Source organism: Dunckerocampus dactyliophorus, chromosome 12 (genome assembly GCF_027744805.1).
Source record: "Dunckerocampus dactyliophorus isolate RoL2022-P2 chromosome 12, RoL_Ddac_1.1, whole genome shotgun sequence".
Lineage (NCBI taxonomy): Eukaryota > Metazoa > Chordata > Actinopteri > Syngnathiformes > Syngnathidae > Dunckerocampus > Dunckerocampus dactyliophorus.
The window spans coordinates 4,007,442-4,025,684 of NC_072830.1; the positions used below are offsets into that span (position 1 = coordinate 4,007,442).

At 43.2% G+C, this 18,243-nt stretch overlaps 1 protein-coding gene across 1 annotated transcript in view; it reads right to left on the reverse strand.

Moving 5' to 3' along the window:
- Positions 1 to 18,243, reverse strand: part of LOC129190985 (protocadherin-16-like) — a 111,269-nt gene that overhangs the window by 22,013 nt on the left and 71,013 nt on the right. Inside the window, exons 3-8 of the mRNA XM_054793876.1 lie at positions 4,196 to 4,384; positions 3,438 to 3,669; positions 3,095 to 3,331; positions 1,817 to 2,845; positions 1,110 to 1,297; positions 937 to 1,033 (exon numbers count right to left, since the gene is read on the reverse strand). Coding sequence (XP_054649851.1) covers positions 937 to 1,033; positions 1,110 to 1,297; positions 1,817 to 2,845; positions 3,095 to 3,331; positions 3,438 to 3,669; positions 4,196 to 4,384 — 1,972 coding nt within the window. The remainder of the gene's footprint in view (positions 1 to 936; positions 1,034 to 1,109; positions 1,298 to 1,816; positions 2,846 to 3,094; positions 3,332 to 3,437; positions 3,670 to 4,195; positions 4,385 to 18,243) is intronic.

The window sequence follows — 18,243 nt, forward strand, 5'->3', positions numbered from 1 at the left end:
AGACGGGAATCTAATATTTCTTTTGGTAGATTCCATGTTTACATAGGTATAGAAGACATATTTTGTGTGTCTTGAAAGATCAGTCAAAATTGTCTCAAATGGCCGGTACTGAAGGGGTTGTCTTTTAAAAAATGGCTGGGATTGAATGAGTTAAAAAAATACCCTCAGACAGTAAGACAGTAAGGGGGTGTTCAAAACCATTTCCATCAGCGGGCTGCAAATATCCTCCAGGCCACACTTTGGACACCCTAGTCTTAAGGCAATGTACAGCAATCAACAGTAGCTCAAAAACATGTTTCCAAGGTGAAAAAGTCAAGTGTAAATGATACAAAAGCAGAAACTCTGTGTGTCTCACACCACTGGAACCCAAAGGGCAGAACGTTTTTGCGTGCCTCTACTTTTTTTTTGGGATGTAGCCGAGCCAATAAGCGAATCCTCCAACCTAAGTAGAGGACACAAAAAAGGACCAATGCGATTTAAATATTTTGGAATAAATTCAGCATTTGACGCGGCCAGGAAAGTAGGAAAGTTTTTACCTACACCTACACAAGTCCCCTGTTGGTAGCCTGCTATAGCTAAATAGTTAGCTTACTAGCTAGTTATACTGTACCAGAAGGAAATGATGATGGTTGTGATTTAAACTTTTTGGTATGGATTGAATATGTGATCATGGCAGGAAAGAGGGAAAGTTGTTTTAGCTAAATTAGGTTAACAACTGAACATTATAGTTAGCTAGTTAGTTGTACTAGATACCAGAAGGTAATGAGGATGTGTTTGATTTAAGTATATTTGTTTAAATTCAGCATTTCAGAGGGCAAAGAAACAGTGTAAGTTGTTTTAGCTACATTAAGTCCACTGTCACATGTTGCATGTCTGCAGACAAATTTTATTTTGATCAGAGATGCCCACTTCATGATTTACTACTTGATATTGTACCTGACAAAGAGTAGAGTACGGTGCCATTCTCTCCTTCATCAGGGTCTTTGGCTTGTATTGTACCCAGAAGAACCCCAGAGGACTGACCCTCTGATACCTGTTGATTAGACAAATAAATATCACCAATGTCATGAACCACATGTCATTTTTTGTCTATGGTCTTGTAAGATCACCTGAAGTATCATCTTTTTCCCAGCCTGTCTGTGGATAAATACTGGAGCATTGTCGTTGTCGTCCAGGACACTTATGAAGACGGTGCCGGTGGCGCTGCGAGCGGGCGAACCTCCATCTTGAACGACCACCGCCAGCTGGTAACTGGACTGCTGCTCTCGGTCCAGAGTGGCCCTTGTGCTCATCTCACCTGAAGCAGCGGAAAGGCCTCATTGGGGGTGATTGTACAAGCGACAGTAGCGATGCAGGCATTAACGGATGACACACGAGTATTAAGATGTACGAGCACGTCTGCATGCGCAGTACATGTTGCAAGCGTGGCAGATGCTGTTGAGACTCAGAAGGCTGCCAGAAAGTCATCACAAATCAGAGAACACGTTTCCTCCCACAGACTAACAGAGTCAGCAGGCCAATTAGAGCACAAGACGATGCTAGCGCTGTCAACACCGTCTGAATTATTTATCGTGGTAAGGAAAATACTATTTTATCTTTAATTGTTTTTTTTACTATAAATAATTGAAATGTTCTGTGGGGAGAATGTATCATAATAAATGTCACTCTGAAACATCTTTTATTTGCAACTTTGAACAAGAATACTCCTGGTTGACATATCCAAAAACGGTAGTCAGGGTGTTACGTACAAGCAAACAAACCGAAAAGCAAACCCCCTTAAAGTACTTACGCTCAGTACATCCCATTCACGACTAACCTGTGTGTGTGTTTATATGGAAGTTGCGGTCAGGGTGCAGCAGGCGGTATCCGAGGCGTCCGTTGGGGCCGCTGTCCCGATCAGTCGCCAACACGTAACCGAAGCCCGTCCCTGCCGGCAGGTTTTCTTTCACCGCCATGAAGACCCTCGCCTGCGTGAGTCGAGGGGAGTTGTCGTTTTCATCTGTCACGGATATCCGTACGGTGGCGCTGCCGGTCTTTTTCAAATGTCCTTGACCCGCAGTAGCCAGCACTGTTAGGAGATACATGTCCTTGACTTCTCGGTCCAGGGCGCTCTTCACAAAGAGCCAGCCGCTGTCTGCAACGATGCCAAAACCAGCAGCGTCACCATCCGGGCGCAGGTGATAAGCAAGAGGGCTGAAATAACCGGAGCCAGACGTTTCTCTGTTCAAGGCACGGACCCGCAGGATGCGTGTGTTTATCGGAGTGCCTTCTTTTAGTTCCACTCGGTAGCTTAGGGTATCAAACATGGGTCCCTGGTCATTCTCTGCTTGGACATGGACCACCAGCATGAATGTAGCGGTAAGCTGAGGCACTCCATTATCTTTGGCAATCACTTGGAGATCATAGCGGGGAATACTCTCATAGTTAAGGACCCCCACCAATCGTATCTCCCCACTGCTGCGTTCTATGCTAAAGGTCCTCTGCACCCCAGTCGGAGAGGACAGATCAAAAGACAGCTGGCCATTAGCTCCAGAGTCTCTGTCCTCAGCTTGTACGCGATACACAACAGTTCCCATTTCAGTTTGCTCTGGAAGCAGCAGGGACTCAGAGGAGGAGGGAAGAAACACAGGCGGGTTGTCATTAACGTCCTCGATGGTGATGTGTACGCAGGTCTGACCAAAGGCCGGGGGGTTGCCGGTGCGGACCTGCACTTCCAAGTCAAGAGACGACTGGACTTCGTGATCTAAGGAAAGACTGGAGCGCAGGGCCCCAGTATCAGGATCCACTGTGAAGTATCCTGTGGGGTCCCCGGAGCTGATGGTGTAGGCAATATCTCTTGAGGTTCCTGGCAGGCGGGGAAAAGAGACACAAACCAGAGGCAAGTTATCATCACCCAGGAGGCTGCAGTGAAAGCACTTAAGCATACTCCGAAGAGGCCATTTTTCAATTTAAAAGGGTGGATTATAAAAGCTTGGAATATGAAAGTATAAACAGTTGTGAAATGGAATTTATGATTGATGTAAATTTACAGGTAAGCGTGTGTTGATCCCAAGGGAGTTAAGACTGATTGACGGGTGCAGCTTCTGGTCCGTACCTATCTTACTTTTGGCCTGAACGGTACCCACGACGGTCCCCTGCAAGACATCCTCGGAAACGGTGAAGTAGTACTGCGCTTGTTCAAAGACAGGGGGTGCCACCAAGCCTGCCACCACACTGATGTTGACCTTGGCATTAACAAGGGCAACCAGACCTCCGCCATCCTGAGCTGAGATCACCATCGGTATGACCGTGTTGGCCTTGCCGTGGACGGGCCGAGAAAGAGAGATCACACCTGCACAATCAAGGGTACATTGAATGGAGTCATCATGTTTAATGGCCGTTAGCCTGGGTATTATACACAAATCTACAGATGTATAAAATAAAGAGGATGCACCGACCTGTGTCTTTGTTGAGGGTGAAGTAAGGAGAAGAGCCTCCAGATGCAGTTTTGTACGTAATCTTGCCATTTTCCCCCGAGTCTGAGTCATAGGCCATCACTCGGACCACAGAAGTCCCAGGAGCGCTTTGCGAGCTCAGGCTGACAGCATAGCTCAGCGGGTAAAAGGCGGGTCTGTTGTCGTTAATGTCCACCAGGTCTACCTTCACGTAGGCTAGCGTGCTCAGTCCGCCCTGTCCGAGAAACAAAAAGATCTCTTGTTATTTTATACCGTCACATTGGATAAATCACCAAACACTCATATGTGTTGCAAGTAGAGCGTATTAATGGCGCAGGGGAATAGCAGAAATAAAATTCAATGCATAGAGTGACCTCTGAGAATAGTCCCAACAGGTCAGATTGATAGCCTCCCCCAGGAGAGGCCTGCTCAGGGCGAGAGGTCTTTCCGCAGTCTGTTTCATAGGCTTTTCATTTGTGCCGAATACAATGCAGCCATTTCATTTGGACCAGGTGGCAAAAACAAAGGAGGCAGCCGTTCAACCCAATAAAATATTACTGCTTGACAGCTGAGGCAGTTTTTTTTCCCCCATCTAATCGTTTTAACATGGCCATCATTTTCTTTCATTTCTCAGCTTGTATTTTCATAGGATTATTTCAACCAAGTCTATGCTCTGCAGCCCGCACAGCTTACACTTGGTGTTGCTGGGTTTATGGGACACATTAGTGTAAAGTATTGTTTTCATAAAGACCAGGCCTCACCCCGTCCACCGCAGTAACCGTGAAGTCATAGCTGCTCTGGCCGACATCCCGATCCAGTGCGGCACGAGTGCAGATGACACCGGTCTCCTTGTCGATGGTGAACTGAGAGGCAATGGCATTGTTAAGGCCCGAGCCCAGGGAGTAGGTGATGGAGCCGAAGGAGCCGCCATCTGCATCTGTTGCTATCACCTATGAAGAAGAAAGCATGGCTGGTTGAATAATGACAATCCCAAAGTCAGAAGTCAAACGCAGGATATATTACAGTCCAACAAGAGCATGATAGCAGGTGCTGTTTGAAAGCATCTTTGGATTCTATTTTATTTATTTGAGCCAAGCAGGCCCTCTGGCAGGATGTGGGCTCTCGGGGAATGAAGGAGGATGACTTCTCCAGGATCCGGGAAGGATGCCAGCATGGGAAACTGCCTGCTTCAGGACTGGCGTCTGTCTACAAAGGACAGTGACAGCGGCGGCTGCGGAACAGCGGTATACCACACAGTTCGCTTCAGTGTGGCGCATTATACCCTGTAATGTCCCCCACGCTTGTGGTGTGGTTTTAATAAGAGCACGCCATCTACAGAGGGCTGGAAGCGCTGGCGTCGTAAAAAACGTAGCTCACGAATCGTCAGCCACGCAGTCGTTTACTACATACAGGATCTCCCACGACAGAGCGGGGCAAACAACGCTGACACCAGGCCCCTGCAGACCAGCAGCATAACAGTTCTCTTACAGTAAGATTCAATCTAACAGGTTTATTACTCCGTCCCTATTATTATGTTTTCATCACAATTTTTTGGTTGTTTGACTATGTGAAATGTTCTCACACAATTTCAACAAAACTCTGCTCTTAAAGTTTTGGCATACATGTTGTGGGTATCTATGAAGGTGTACAATCAGTATTGATCTATATCAGGATTGTTCGGCCTTGGCGGAGGTCTTCTGGACACCAAATGCAGTCTCAGGAACACTTATTACATATATTTTAACATTAGACAGCCAGATGTTCAATTTATGAGACCCTTAAAAAGCCTCCAGCCGGAATTTTAGATTTGTTTTTCTCAGTCGGGATTTCTATTGCTGTTTAAATCCTGCCTTTCTTCACGGTCTGATTGTACTGTCATTGGCTGTTCCTTCGTCAATGTTCATGCAATCATTGGGCGATCTACATGTCAGTTATAATACGCAGAACCACTGATCTGTCAGTGACTTTATCAACACTGAGGAGATGCCATGACATCACTGCTACATCATCGCTTTCCTGTCCATAATCTCCTTGGAGAAAAATACCAATATTTTGGAAATGTTAAGTGTTAGAGCTCAGAAAAGTAATCGCTCAGCTGTCCAAATTGCACTGTACATTTTGCTCTTTCACCGAGTTGGAATCATTAAGCGACAGTGCTGCTATGAAGTAGGATCAAACGTAAATGTTTGTCTCTCAGCATCTACAACACAAGTCAGGGGTGTGCAATCTTTTCACAGCAAGGGCCGCATACAGGAAAATTGAAGGATGCGGGGGGCCTCTTATATACATGGAATAAAATATCTCATTAATAATCATCCATCCATCTTATCTGAGGTCAGGTTGCGAGGGCATCAGCCTAAGACGAGAAGCACAGGCTTCCCTCTGCCCGGCCACTTTGTCCAGCTCCTCCCAGCGGATCCAGCTGAGAGACGTGGTCTCTCCAACGTGTCCTGGGTCTTCCCTGAGGCCTCCTACCGGTCAGATGTCCCCTGAACACCTCCCCGGGGAGGTGTCTGGGAGGCATCCTAATCAGGTGCCTGAGCAACCACATCTGGCTCCACTCAATGCGAAGGAGCAGCGACACTACTCAGAGACATAGCATCTCACCGTTTCTCTAAGGGAGAGTTGAGCCACCCTACGGAGAAAACGGCCATTTGTACCCGATATCTTGTCCTTTCGGTCACTACCCAAAGCTCATGACCATAGGTGAAGGTAGGAACGGTGATCCACTGGTAAATTTAGAGCTTTGCCTCCATTAATAATCAAGTGATTTTTATTTTTCCCCAATATGCCGAGGGCCGTTAAATAGCCCCCGGGCCGCACTTTAGACCCGCCCGCCACAAAAGTAACAGGCAGAAAACAGAACCTGTTGCTGCAGTGTCGCAAAACACCTGAGTCGGCATCAGGAGTGGCGCCAAGAAAAAGAAAGTTCATCATCCAAAGCCGACTCTCTTTCTTAAAAAACAGTATTCGTGAGGGTGAAACTGCGGAATCATTCATTCAAGGCGATGAATGCTTGGGAGGGGGGGGTGCCGTCATTCAGGCTCCACTCTCATGCCGGAGCAGATGGGAGGCGTGGATGATTGTAAGTCCGAACAGAGGGCGAGTGGTGTGTGGGAGTGAGACAGCCAGCGATGAAGAATAATAAACCACACGAGGAAAGGGGAAAGCGAGCGCAATAGGAGGCAGCTACTCCATCTTTAAACGCGCTCAGGCTGGGCTTGCACGGTAATATTTTATCAGTTTGACTCAAATAATGAGCCCACAGTGTTATGCGCTTGTTTTCTCTGCAGTTGTTTGACAAGTATTAGCAGCGTGGGGGGTTAAAGAAAGGTTGCGGTGTGAAGAACTACTAGAAATTATGAAATGCAGCTAGATCCACAGTGGAAATATCTCCTTTCTCATGGTGGACCCATTCACAGCAAACTGTGTGATATTTGAGCAGATTTCTTTTGGTTGTCCAAGGTTCACCCACATGGAGCACATAAAAAATCCATACAAGTTTCATATTTATGATATGAAATGAAAAAAGTAGTGGGGGAAATAAAAGGAAAAGTTGGAGGGATGGTTGCCGCAGCCGTGTCAAACTTTTATGCTTCCCTTCAACACTCAACTGGGCCAGTTTGAACAGTTTCACTACTGCAAAGTAATACGGTGAGGATGTTTGGATACGCGGCTTGGATGCGCAAGCACAATATGTTCCATGTGTTTAGCGTAAGGCTCATTGATGGGAATGAGCTCTCAGATAACAAACCGCACATTTGCATCAAGTCCCAACCACTTCTGGCCTGGAGCGCCCAAGGCTATCATCTCAATTGGGCCCTCCCGTGTAGGTTAACGGCGGCGCATCGGTGTCATCTTCCTGCACAGTTTCCCATACAAGATGACATGAGGCCGTATGCAAATGAAAAACTCAAGACGGGAAAATTAGCCAAGCCACAAACCGCCAAGCCAAGGGGACGAGGAGAGCCCAATAAAACACGGCCGTTGGCTTGAAAACAAGCGTCGTAAAAGTCTGAGGAGGGGAAAATGAAAAACGCTGCAGTGGAGCTACGATGTCACGACAAGATCTTTCACCTCAAACGTCTGCCGCAAAGATTAGCTTCTTTTCTTGCATGTTGACTACCAGTGGAACCTTTGAAGTCATACAATTCAAAGTTTGACCAAAATCTTCGCGTTCCAACCTCTGTCACACAAAATATCATGTGTGTATATTAGAGATGCAACAGCACTCGTTCAATCCCGGCCGTTTTTCAAAAGACTACCCCTTCATTGCTGACCATTTTAGACAATTTTGACTGATCTTTCAAGGCACACAGAATATTGTGTTCTATGGCTATATAAAAATGGAACCTGCCAAAAGAAAGATTAGACTCCTGTCTTTCATCAAAAAAGTTTGTTTCTACCTTTTTCTGTTCTTCAGTTTGGGTTTATATTAGTGAGTGAGTTAATTGATGAATATGGTGGAAAACAGTGATCAGTGACATTTTTGTCTCTTTTGTCTTTGTCTTGGACCAAACCAGTAACTGAACCGATTACTCGATTAATCAAAACAACAAGATTCGGATTAATCGACTAAGAAAAGAATCGTTAGTTGCAGCCCTAGTGTATATCTCGCAAGACTCCAGCAAATCTTCTAACACGTCAGCTCAGGTGAGCATCGATAGGATTTAACACTCGTGTTGTTTTGGGGTTTTTTTTGTTTTTTTTGTGTTGAAAATTTGATAATGACCGTAGAACTGGAAAACAGTGGGCTGGCCACAGTACAGTAAAATATGACAATACAGTCTTCCCTTGTTTATCGCGGTTAACTGGTTCTAGACCTGACCACAACAAGTGAATTTCTGCGAAGTAGGATTCCATATTCATAAATGGAATATTTTTGTAGTTAGAGCAGAGAATACCTGTTTAAATACGTTTTTAGCATTATTAGAGCCCTCTAGACATGAAATAACACTTCTATGGTCAGTCCTTACACTTGTACTACCCAATATAGTTGACATAATAAAAGAAAATAAGACATCTTAAACATACTGTAAATAAGACATTACCTAGACTCACACTTCAGCATTGACAGGATACCTGGTGGGTATTGTCTCATCAATAATAATAACGTTCCTGACACCTAGTGGCCAGTGTAGTAGAATACGACTACAATGCCCAGTGAACATTCACACTGGAGCTGCTGTCAGCCACAACTCACTGGCTCTGTCCACACTGTGAGCCATGCTAAAACTCAGCAACTCTACAGTACATAGCTTCTAAATGTCTTATGTTTGTATTTTGTATTTGTATTTTCATTCATTTAGCCATTCATAATGGAAAATGCTTAATTTGGGCCAAGAATACGTACAATTTGCTTACATATGCATGTTTTGACTAATAATAGGCCGCATTCAACCACAAAACAGTGATCATTTATTCATTTATTCATTTTTGAAAAACCGCAACAAGGTGAGGGCGTGATGTTCGAACCGCGATGCAGCGAGGGACCACTGTAATCATAAAAGAGGAACGGAATGTACATACTTGCTGAATGTATGGGGAAAGACTGACCTCCCAAGCACAGTCATTGCTCGTCATCAAAGACAAGAAAAGGTAAACAGTGGTGGAACTTATTTTTACACTTGCACAAGAGTTAAGACTGTTAACATGTGACTTAAAACTTTACAGATAAAGTGACCCTGGCACAGATTATTTCTATTCCTACTATTGGATATGGGAAAATGTATTTGAAATTCAAACAATCGGCAGGTTGACCAGAAAAAAAGACAAAATATTTAAAAAAAACAGGAAAAAAGGGAAAAATTGGAAAAAGAAAGTTGTTATTTATTAATTATTTATTATTTATTTTTTCAATTAATAAATACATTTATTAAATGTAATAGAATATTAAATGTATGAAAAATTATACTGTAAATATTAAATTAATCTATTAAATAATTTTATTTAAAAACAAAATACTAGTCACTATTAAATATTAAATTTTATTTAAAAATAAAATACTCTTCACTCGGTCATGGTCATGCTAACAGGCCTCTGTTCTTTTCGCACCCTCTCCTCTTCATCATGTAGGTAATTCACAACCTTCTATTTGGATTCAAAAGGCTGCAAACATAATCTGGGATCATCAACCACAGCGGCAGCAGCGGCGGCAGCAGCAGCTTGAGGTTTTCTCCCCACACTCGCGTCGGTGAGTGAGGCATGATGGCCGTCTTATCAGCAGTGTTTGCTGGAGCCCTTTTAGTAAAACAAGCTAGGAGAATCCAACCATAACTGGGACACTTTGCGGTTCTCCCATCAGATTCCAGGAGCCTTGCGGAGGAGACCGTCTGACGGTTGTGTCCACTAAGGAGAAGCAGATTCACATGCCTCTGTATATTTATCTTCAATATGCTGAAACTGATCAGGGAGCCTGACGCTCTAAAAAAAGAAAAGCAAGAAAAAGAACCTCCCGGCACACTGGCTGGTCTTCCTTTGCGGTCGGAGAGAAAGTCTAGGAAGGTCGTTATTACCATGGTTTTTCTTCACCAATGGACTAGAAGAGTTCTCCTTAGACTTATCAAATATGGCTCCTTAACTAATAAACACGCAATCAAAACTGAGCATTGATTGAGTGGCGAGGCTTCAGGACATCCTGGAGGACTATACAACCACCTGCTGGTGACTTTGGTCGTATTTTCCCAGGCTACTGTTCTTCCACCAGCCTCACTGTGGAAATAACGACAGTGAATAAATGAGTGACGTAGAAAAACCCCCACAGAGGCCCATAAGGAGGTTTTTAATCACGCTCCCCCAGTCAAACAGATTTGTCTCCCGTCGTTCCGCCGTGAAGGCCGACCAATCAGGACAGCGGTGCTGCCAATCCAAATAGGCCGCAAATGATGGAGCGCGTATGTAAATGTTTGCCCACTGGGAAATTATCGCATGCATCCATCAACTGCATTCGCATGCAAATGCCCTTTCAGTGCACCTTAAAACATGCAATCAATGTCAGAACGCTGCAAACATCGGCGAGAGAGACGTCACGGCCCATCAACGTCACGCCAAAAGACTGACGGCTGAGCTAGATTAAGCGGGATCTTCTGAGCAGTCATGGCTCAACCCAGTGCAGATGAGAATGGAGAGAAATCAAAAAAGAGCTGGGCCAGAAATACTGGACCTCTAAATCTCGGGGGTCAACGTTTACGAGCGTTTGCTTTTATCTTCCTTGGCTACCTGAACGCAGCGTATACCTGACCCAAAATGTGCTTCACATTTAAAAGGCATGAGGCTTTACTGATACAGTCATGTCAGAAAAGTAGGACTTCCCATGTTCACTTCATTTGTAAATGGTAAATGAGCTTTTCACTTGTTCAAGGTTTGAGTTCGAGTTGACTTTCATAATCATTACACCACAGATGTCCAAAGTGCGGTCTGGGGGCCACTTGTAGCCCACAGCAGTTTTTATATTAGCTCACTCTAAAAGTCTAATTTAACAAAAAAAAAAGGAAAAAAAACAGCAAAACTGGAAAAATCAGCAGTAATTTTACAAGAATAAAGTCAAACATCCATCCATCCATCCATTTTCTATACCGCTTCTCCTCTTTAGGGTCGCGGGGGCATGCTGGAGCCTATCCCAGCTGACTTCGGGCATATTAAAAGAAAAAAGTTGTAATCTAACAAGAAAAATTCGTAATTTTACAAGAATAAGGTCGTAGTATTACGAGGAAAAATATTGTCATTTTAGTAGCTTAAAGTTGAAGTATTAAAAAAAAGACGTTATTTCTTTAAACTTACGTGATATTATGAGAAATAAAGTTCAAATTTTCTGAAAACTAGGTTGAGGAAAATATTAAATATTATGGCAATAAAGTCATAAATAAATAGTTTGGGAAAAAAAACTAGCAAAAATGAAAAAAAACAGCTGTAATTTTATGAGAATAAAGTCAAAATATTAATAGAAAAAGGTTGTATTCTAACGAGAAAAAAGTTGCAATTTTACAAGAATAAACTTGTATTATTATGAAAAAATATTAAAAAACTTTTTTTTTAATGTGGTGTTTTAAAAAAGCCATAATATTATGAGAAACAAACAAAAGAAAATAAAGTTGGAGAAAAAGTTATAATATGGGAATAAGAACATTGAAATATTTTGGGGGGAAAAACACATGCAAAAATGCGCAAAAAAGAGCAAATTTCATGCTAATAATACGCTTTTTATCTACATCACAAAGCTAACATGCAGTTGTAGCACATCTACATGTGTTGCTTTACTAAATATCCAAGTGGCAAAGTTGCATCCTTTCATTTTCCACTACATGGCCATTGCTACATTAGACAAATGCTCACACTTATGGACAAGTTTGTCAACCAACCTTGCTCAAAATTTACCGACATGTGCTTGCCAGTCCCCTAAAGGTGTGTGCCTGGTGGTGATTCGACTAAACCCTCTGAAGTTACAGTGCGTACAGTCAGCACACAACTGCAGCTTCATATTGTACAGACTAAATATTTTCTTTAAGTGTTCTTTTAAGTTTCCAGTACAGTTCAGTCGGGTTTTCCACGTATGTTTGGATCAATAAACTCGATCAGGCTTGCCTTTCACCTCATGGTGCGTGCTTGGTGGGAACGGGGCTGGAAGGTATGTCACTTACAATCCAATATAGCCGCCATCAGCGTGTTTACAGCCATGTTTTGACCACATGTCTTTCCTCCATGAGTGGATACTTTCCTGGTATGATGGGCTGGAAAACTACAAGTCATCATCATCAAATACAATTTCAACAACAGTTTCAAAGACCTTTTATTGGCCAAACTCCCACGCAAGCAATTAAGAGGCGGCGGATGATAGACCGACGCGGGACATGCTGATCATTAAAAGCCAGTAAAGGTAAAGAGGGAAGTGTGGGGGTCGAGTGGGTGGGATTGCAGGAATGTGGCCAGCTTTGAGATTTGCACAGCTGGTGTAAAGCCTTCTGCTGCTGCTGGTGGTGATGATGATGTCCTGGCATCACTTCTGAGGAGGGTAAAGACCTCCTGGTGTACCCCCTCACACTAAGCACTAGAGTAGGTCACATGTCAGTGCTATAACAGTCCACTACAATGCAGCGATACATGTCGGATGTTTGAGACATACTAGCATGGACCAGCACTGGATAAAGAACATGAAACACTATTAGCTATCATCTGGGAGTCGTTAATAACTGTTGCAAACATCACGTCAAAGAGGCCCATACCGTAGCGCTTGTTTATGGTTTCACTGCTGCAGACCAAAGTGCTGGATGACTGATTGGACCCAAAGAATAACGGCACCATGTTCAAACCCAAACTGCCTGCAGGCGAAATGGATGGTTTGGCCCGAGCTCTTTGGCGTGTGGGTCACAAATTAATTCTCTTCCAAAAGGAGCGCAGCTTTTGAAATCCTTTGAATGAACATTTTTTTACATCAGCTCCCAATTATCCATTTGCATAACCTCTTTTGTACGCGCTTCAGCAACAGACGTTGGAGAAAGTCACGCTTTCCCGATAATTGCAGAACAAAAACAGCCGTGTCAGAATCTCCTCCCTTCAGTGTCCTTGCCTGACTTCATAGGAACAATCAACTGCAGATTTGTCTTTGTCCAGATGTCCATTAAACCCCGTCTGCGGGATTGTCCCTGAGAAGGGGCATAAAAACGCCAAGGTCACTAAGCGTCTTCATCAATCCTCCTCGCAAGTATACGATCATGTGACGCTTGCCAGATCGTCTCATCCAGAGCGAGCGTCAACTGTACGTAACGGGGCGGATGGTTTGACCTGGTTATGTGTTGCTGTCCCGCACATGTGCTGAAGGAAAGCCAGAAGAACACTTCTTAGGTGAACGCTACCAGAGCGCAGTCGTCGGATGTCAGGAAAAAATGTTTTTTTGCTGCACTTAGAAAATGTTTTGTGTCCATTATTCCATTTGAGGGCCGCACGGTGGCCTGATGATTAGCATGTTGGTCACATACTCAGGATATCGGAAAGATCTGGGTTTGAATCTCTGTTTGGGCATCTTTATGTGGAGTCTGCATGGTCTCCCCCTGCCCGTGTGGGTTTTCTCCGGGTGCTCCGGTTTCCTCCCACATTCCAACAATATGCATTTCAGGTGAATTGTAGACTCTAAATTGTCCATAGGTATGAATTTGAGTGTGAATGGCTGTTTGTCTATATGTGCCCTGCGATTGGCTGGTGACCAGTCCAGGGTGTACCCCGCCTCTTGCCCAAAGTCAGCTGGGATAGGCTCCAGCTTACCCCTGCGACCCTTATGAGGACAAGCGACATAGAAAATGGATGGATGGATGGATATTCCATTTGATTTGTACTATGCATTAACATACATGTGTATTTCTGCAAAGTCTTGCTATAATTAACTGCAAAACAATCATCCACATGCTTATCACCTGATTCAAATAATGAAGAGTTGGACATTTTCTCTAGAAGCCATCTTTTCAGGTTGTTTTGATTTGTCTCCTTGCATGCGTGTTTTATTCAACTGTAACTCTCATTCTCAAAGAACTTATCCCTTCTCTTGTCTGTTTTGGAGCTAGCCTGACACTGGACATTTTTGTTTTGGTTGCCCATTTTCTAAATGTTACCCTGTCAAAACATTAAAGTTTGGAGAGTGGACGGCATGATGTCGGGGTATTAATCAGATGCAAAGTAGGTGGTCCACAGTCCAGCTTAGAAAGACTGCGCCATGTCTGAATATTCTCATGCATCCAGGTAATTGTATTCTCACGGCGTTGAATCAATCACAACTGGACTGTTTAGGCTGTCTTATAAGACGTTTCACCTCTCATCCGAGCAAGAGTCATCAGTTCATGTTCAAAGACTAGACAGGACAGCTCTGTTCTGAGGGGATGGTGGAGGATGCAGAAATAAATAACTTGGATCCTGCACCATCCCCTCGGATGAGAGGCCAAACGTCTTTTTAGACAACCTGAGCAATCCAGTTGCGATCGGTTCAATGCCCTGAGACAGACTGCACTGGAATGTCAACATTGACTCTTGTTAGCGGCGATAATAGCGAGATTCCATTCGATTATAACATTTCTGGAGCCGACTACTGTATGATCAATAATCGTATCGAGGCTGATGAATATTGGTCTTCAATGACTGACACAACAATGATAGACAAATACATTCTTGTCGACTAGAAATGTCGATAGGTACATTTGTAACGCGACATCACAGTGAAGGCTTTCAACATTTAAGCTCTTTATCGTCAATAAAACCAGAGCTCTTAAATAAACAAACACTACGTCAATAGTTCTTCATGTGGTCCGCATTAAAACTGTTGAGCTGTCAAACAACAAAGACGTCCCTAAACCCCACAATTCAATCATTCTGCAGTTTAGTTTGCTGTTTGACACAATTTTCAGTGGTATGTTGGACTTTTTTTTTTTTAACTTTCATTAGACTTTCTTGTCAAACTGAAGCGTCTGTCTTTCATCTGGACCTTCCATCTGGAAGCGATTAGGCATCAAACCATTTAAGAGTAGAGTTTCTGAAAAGGCACAACGAGCAGAGAGGAGAGATATTGTGCAACAAGAAAGGAAAAGAAAGGGGCAGAAAACAGCAAGGATGGGGTTGGAAAAGTACAGTATATTCAAGAGTGTGCAGGCGGCGTGTAATACGATATTTTAGCCATTAAATTATCTGTAAGGGCTAATCAGGCCCAGACATGTTCCAATAATTATGACAAAGTGCCTACTCAGTATATTGCACACTCAAATCAAGTAACTCTCGGACAATATTCTGTGTATACTGTTGGGAAGTAAAATATGTTTGACATGTTTTCAAAGCGCCAGCTTTTATCTGATGTGCGGCCTGATGAGGATTCCAGTGGATAATGTGAGCCACTGGACCAGCCAAATTTTGCTTTGGGAAAAGACCACGGATGGGAATGTTTAAAGGATCCCTGACATGATTCATCAACTTTGCTTGAATATGTTAAATATTGTTAGTAATTACGTTCTACATTGTTTGATTTTTGAAAGCAAACGCTAAATTTGCAAATATTCCATTTGTAGGTGTTGGTGCCCCCCGTGACGAGCTCGCTCTCACAGTTCAGCCTCATGTCCGGAAGTGACGTCATCAAGTAAAAGTACACAAACGCTTCTCGAGGTGGATGGTCAACTTGGTTCAGTACATTTTTCATCAAAATAGTAGTCATGCCAAAACCTCGTGTTGCTGCTGGATGTTGACAGGGTGATACTACTACAACAATGGACGAAGCAAGTGCAGAGAACGAGAGACAGATGGACGCCCACCTCGAGTTCTCTTTGCAGTGATCATTACACTGATGACTGCTATGAAGGAACACCTCTACAAGAAGCATTTGACTTGAAAGTAGGACATAAATGCATTTTGAAAAGCGATTCTATTCCGCCAGGAAAAAGGAAAAAAAAGACCACATCAAAGTTGCCACAGTCATGTCTTGTTTACATAACGTCTTCTAAACACTAATCCATGACAGCGACAAGGCTGTAAAGCATTATACATGTTATATAAACAGCTTATATCTCATATATAACATATTTAAGCAAAGCTGATAAATCATGTCAGGGACCCTTTAAGGCATCGATCGATTCTCCAACTGTTGATTCTCCAATTTCAGTGGTCATTAACACATTTGATAAACCGCATGGAACATGGCTGACAATTCTCAGGGAAGGTTTGCGCTGCATAGGAAAATAAACAAAACTAAAGCCTCACAGAGAAGAATTAACCCATTGGCCACCTGGACGGACGGAGGACAGCTCGTATAGTAAACCTGCACAAGACATTTGCCTGTTTATTTTGCAAAGGTCAAATGGAAGAAGTTATTTTCTTACGCACGCTGATTGCTGTTTGGGCCGCTGGAAAGTAAAACAAAGAAAGAAAATTGCCCGTTGGAGATTATTCCAGCACTGAAGAAGTCATTTTGATTGACAAATCTTGTCACACGGATTTATAAGGAGCTTGTCTTTGAGAATGCATGTAAGACGGATGTCCAGATACAGATATAAATTGTAAAAACACATGTCTTCATTGGTGAGTAATGTCAAAAACATCATTTTGGATATGACAGCGATGAGGGACATTGCATGGACAAACCGACCTGAGGTCACGCCTGCACTGGATGCCCTGGCCTTTCAACTAAACCCCCAAAGTGTCCTTATGTGGCTTCCATGCCGACTGAAAAGATAAAGCCAGACTTTGCAGCAGGAGACAACTTTGCAACCTCTTTGTCAGGACTACAAACAGGTCGACTCAGGATGTTTATGAAATCTTCGGTTATAAGTTGGTAAGATTACTCTGTTTAGTTTCCTAGTTTCATTATACAGTGGAACCCCGGTTTGCGAGTTTTTTAGTCAGCGTCAAAAATGTAGCCTCGGTTTGCGTAGATTTTCCGATTAGTGTACGATATGGCGTCCCTCTTGTTGTGAATCCAACTTTGCTCATAATGTATTTTATCGCAAAATGTCTCTGTTAGCCTCCTGTTAGCCTGCTAATACATGGCAACAGTAAGCGAAAGTCACCTCCGTCGCCCCGTTAATGTCATCAGCAGTTGACTGTAGTTCTTAATTAACACAGTTTTACATGCATAAAACACTTGCATATAAATGACGGATGAAAGGGGTAAATAAACATATGAGGCTACTTTTACCTTCACTGAAGACGACAAAGACATGATGAGGCACCACCTTGGTGTTTTGCTATGAGTTATATCTTGAATTCAAGTGTTTCTCACCTTCTTTATCAAAATGCTGCCACTTGCATCTTTCTTTGGCTACATTTTGGCTTGTTTTGCAACCATGATTCAAAGAAAGGCAGAGACTTGAGGTGAGAAACACTACTGAATTCAAGAAATAACTCGTAGCAAAACAGGAAGGTGGTGTCTGTGTTGGTCTCGCTAACAAATCGTATCTTTGGCAACAATCACTTCAATGAGTTTTGTTTTGTCATTGCAAACCTATAAAAACATGTTTTGTGTCAACATTTTTGGCTTTCTGGAATGGATTCATTGGTTCTGCATTGTTTCTGATGGGAAAAATTAAACTGATTGGGTTAGAGTACGTTTCGGTCAGACTCGGACCTTCTGAAGCGGATTCATTCGGACACTAACCGAGGTTCCGTTGTAATAACAACGGTGACTTGTATAACATATTTTTGCGCTTAAATGACAATTAACTATCCTAAAATGTAAAACAACATTACTGGTGCAGTATTTAAAACATTTATGATGGCCAAACTTCAACTCCCGAAACAGATGAATTTTATTTCAATCATTTTTGAATCGGAAAAATGTGATGGTTGGACTGTATTTATGTTGAAGGTGTGTTCCGCTATGGGACATATCATGATGCTCTCTCAAGCTGACATGAATGTTTTTACATGATAGTGTCTAATTGTGATTTGTGTCCCTGTTTCATGAAGGCGAAGAAAGCGTTCCCTTTTCTCCAACAAAAAAAAGACATTCTGGCTTTACAAACACGAACCCTTCCCAGCATGCGGGGGGTGCCTCTGCACTGTTGTGGTCTTGGCTCTGCTGCCTGCAGATCGTGGGGGGGCTGCCGGCGTTGGTTGCCCACTGAGCATGGCAAGAACAAACACTGCACAGATCCTGGTTCCTAAAGATCCAAGCGTTTGTTTGATGCGGAATATTCATCACTACTACTATCTCTGTGTGGGGTCATCTGCTTTCTGGTCATGTGATGCTTTTTAGTGCATGTCAATGGCAAAAAGCACGACTTCTTTCATCGATACCCGCAGTCCACATAGGGGATGACCACGCTGCACTGCACTGGCATTCATTTGCATT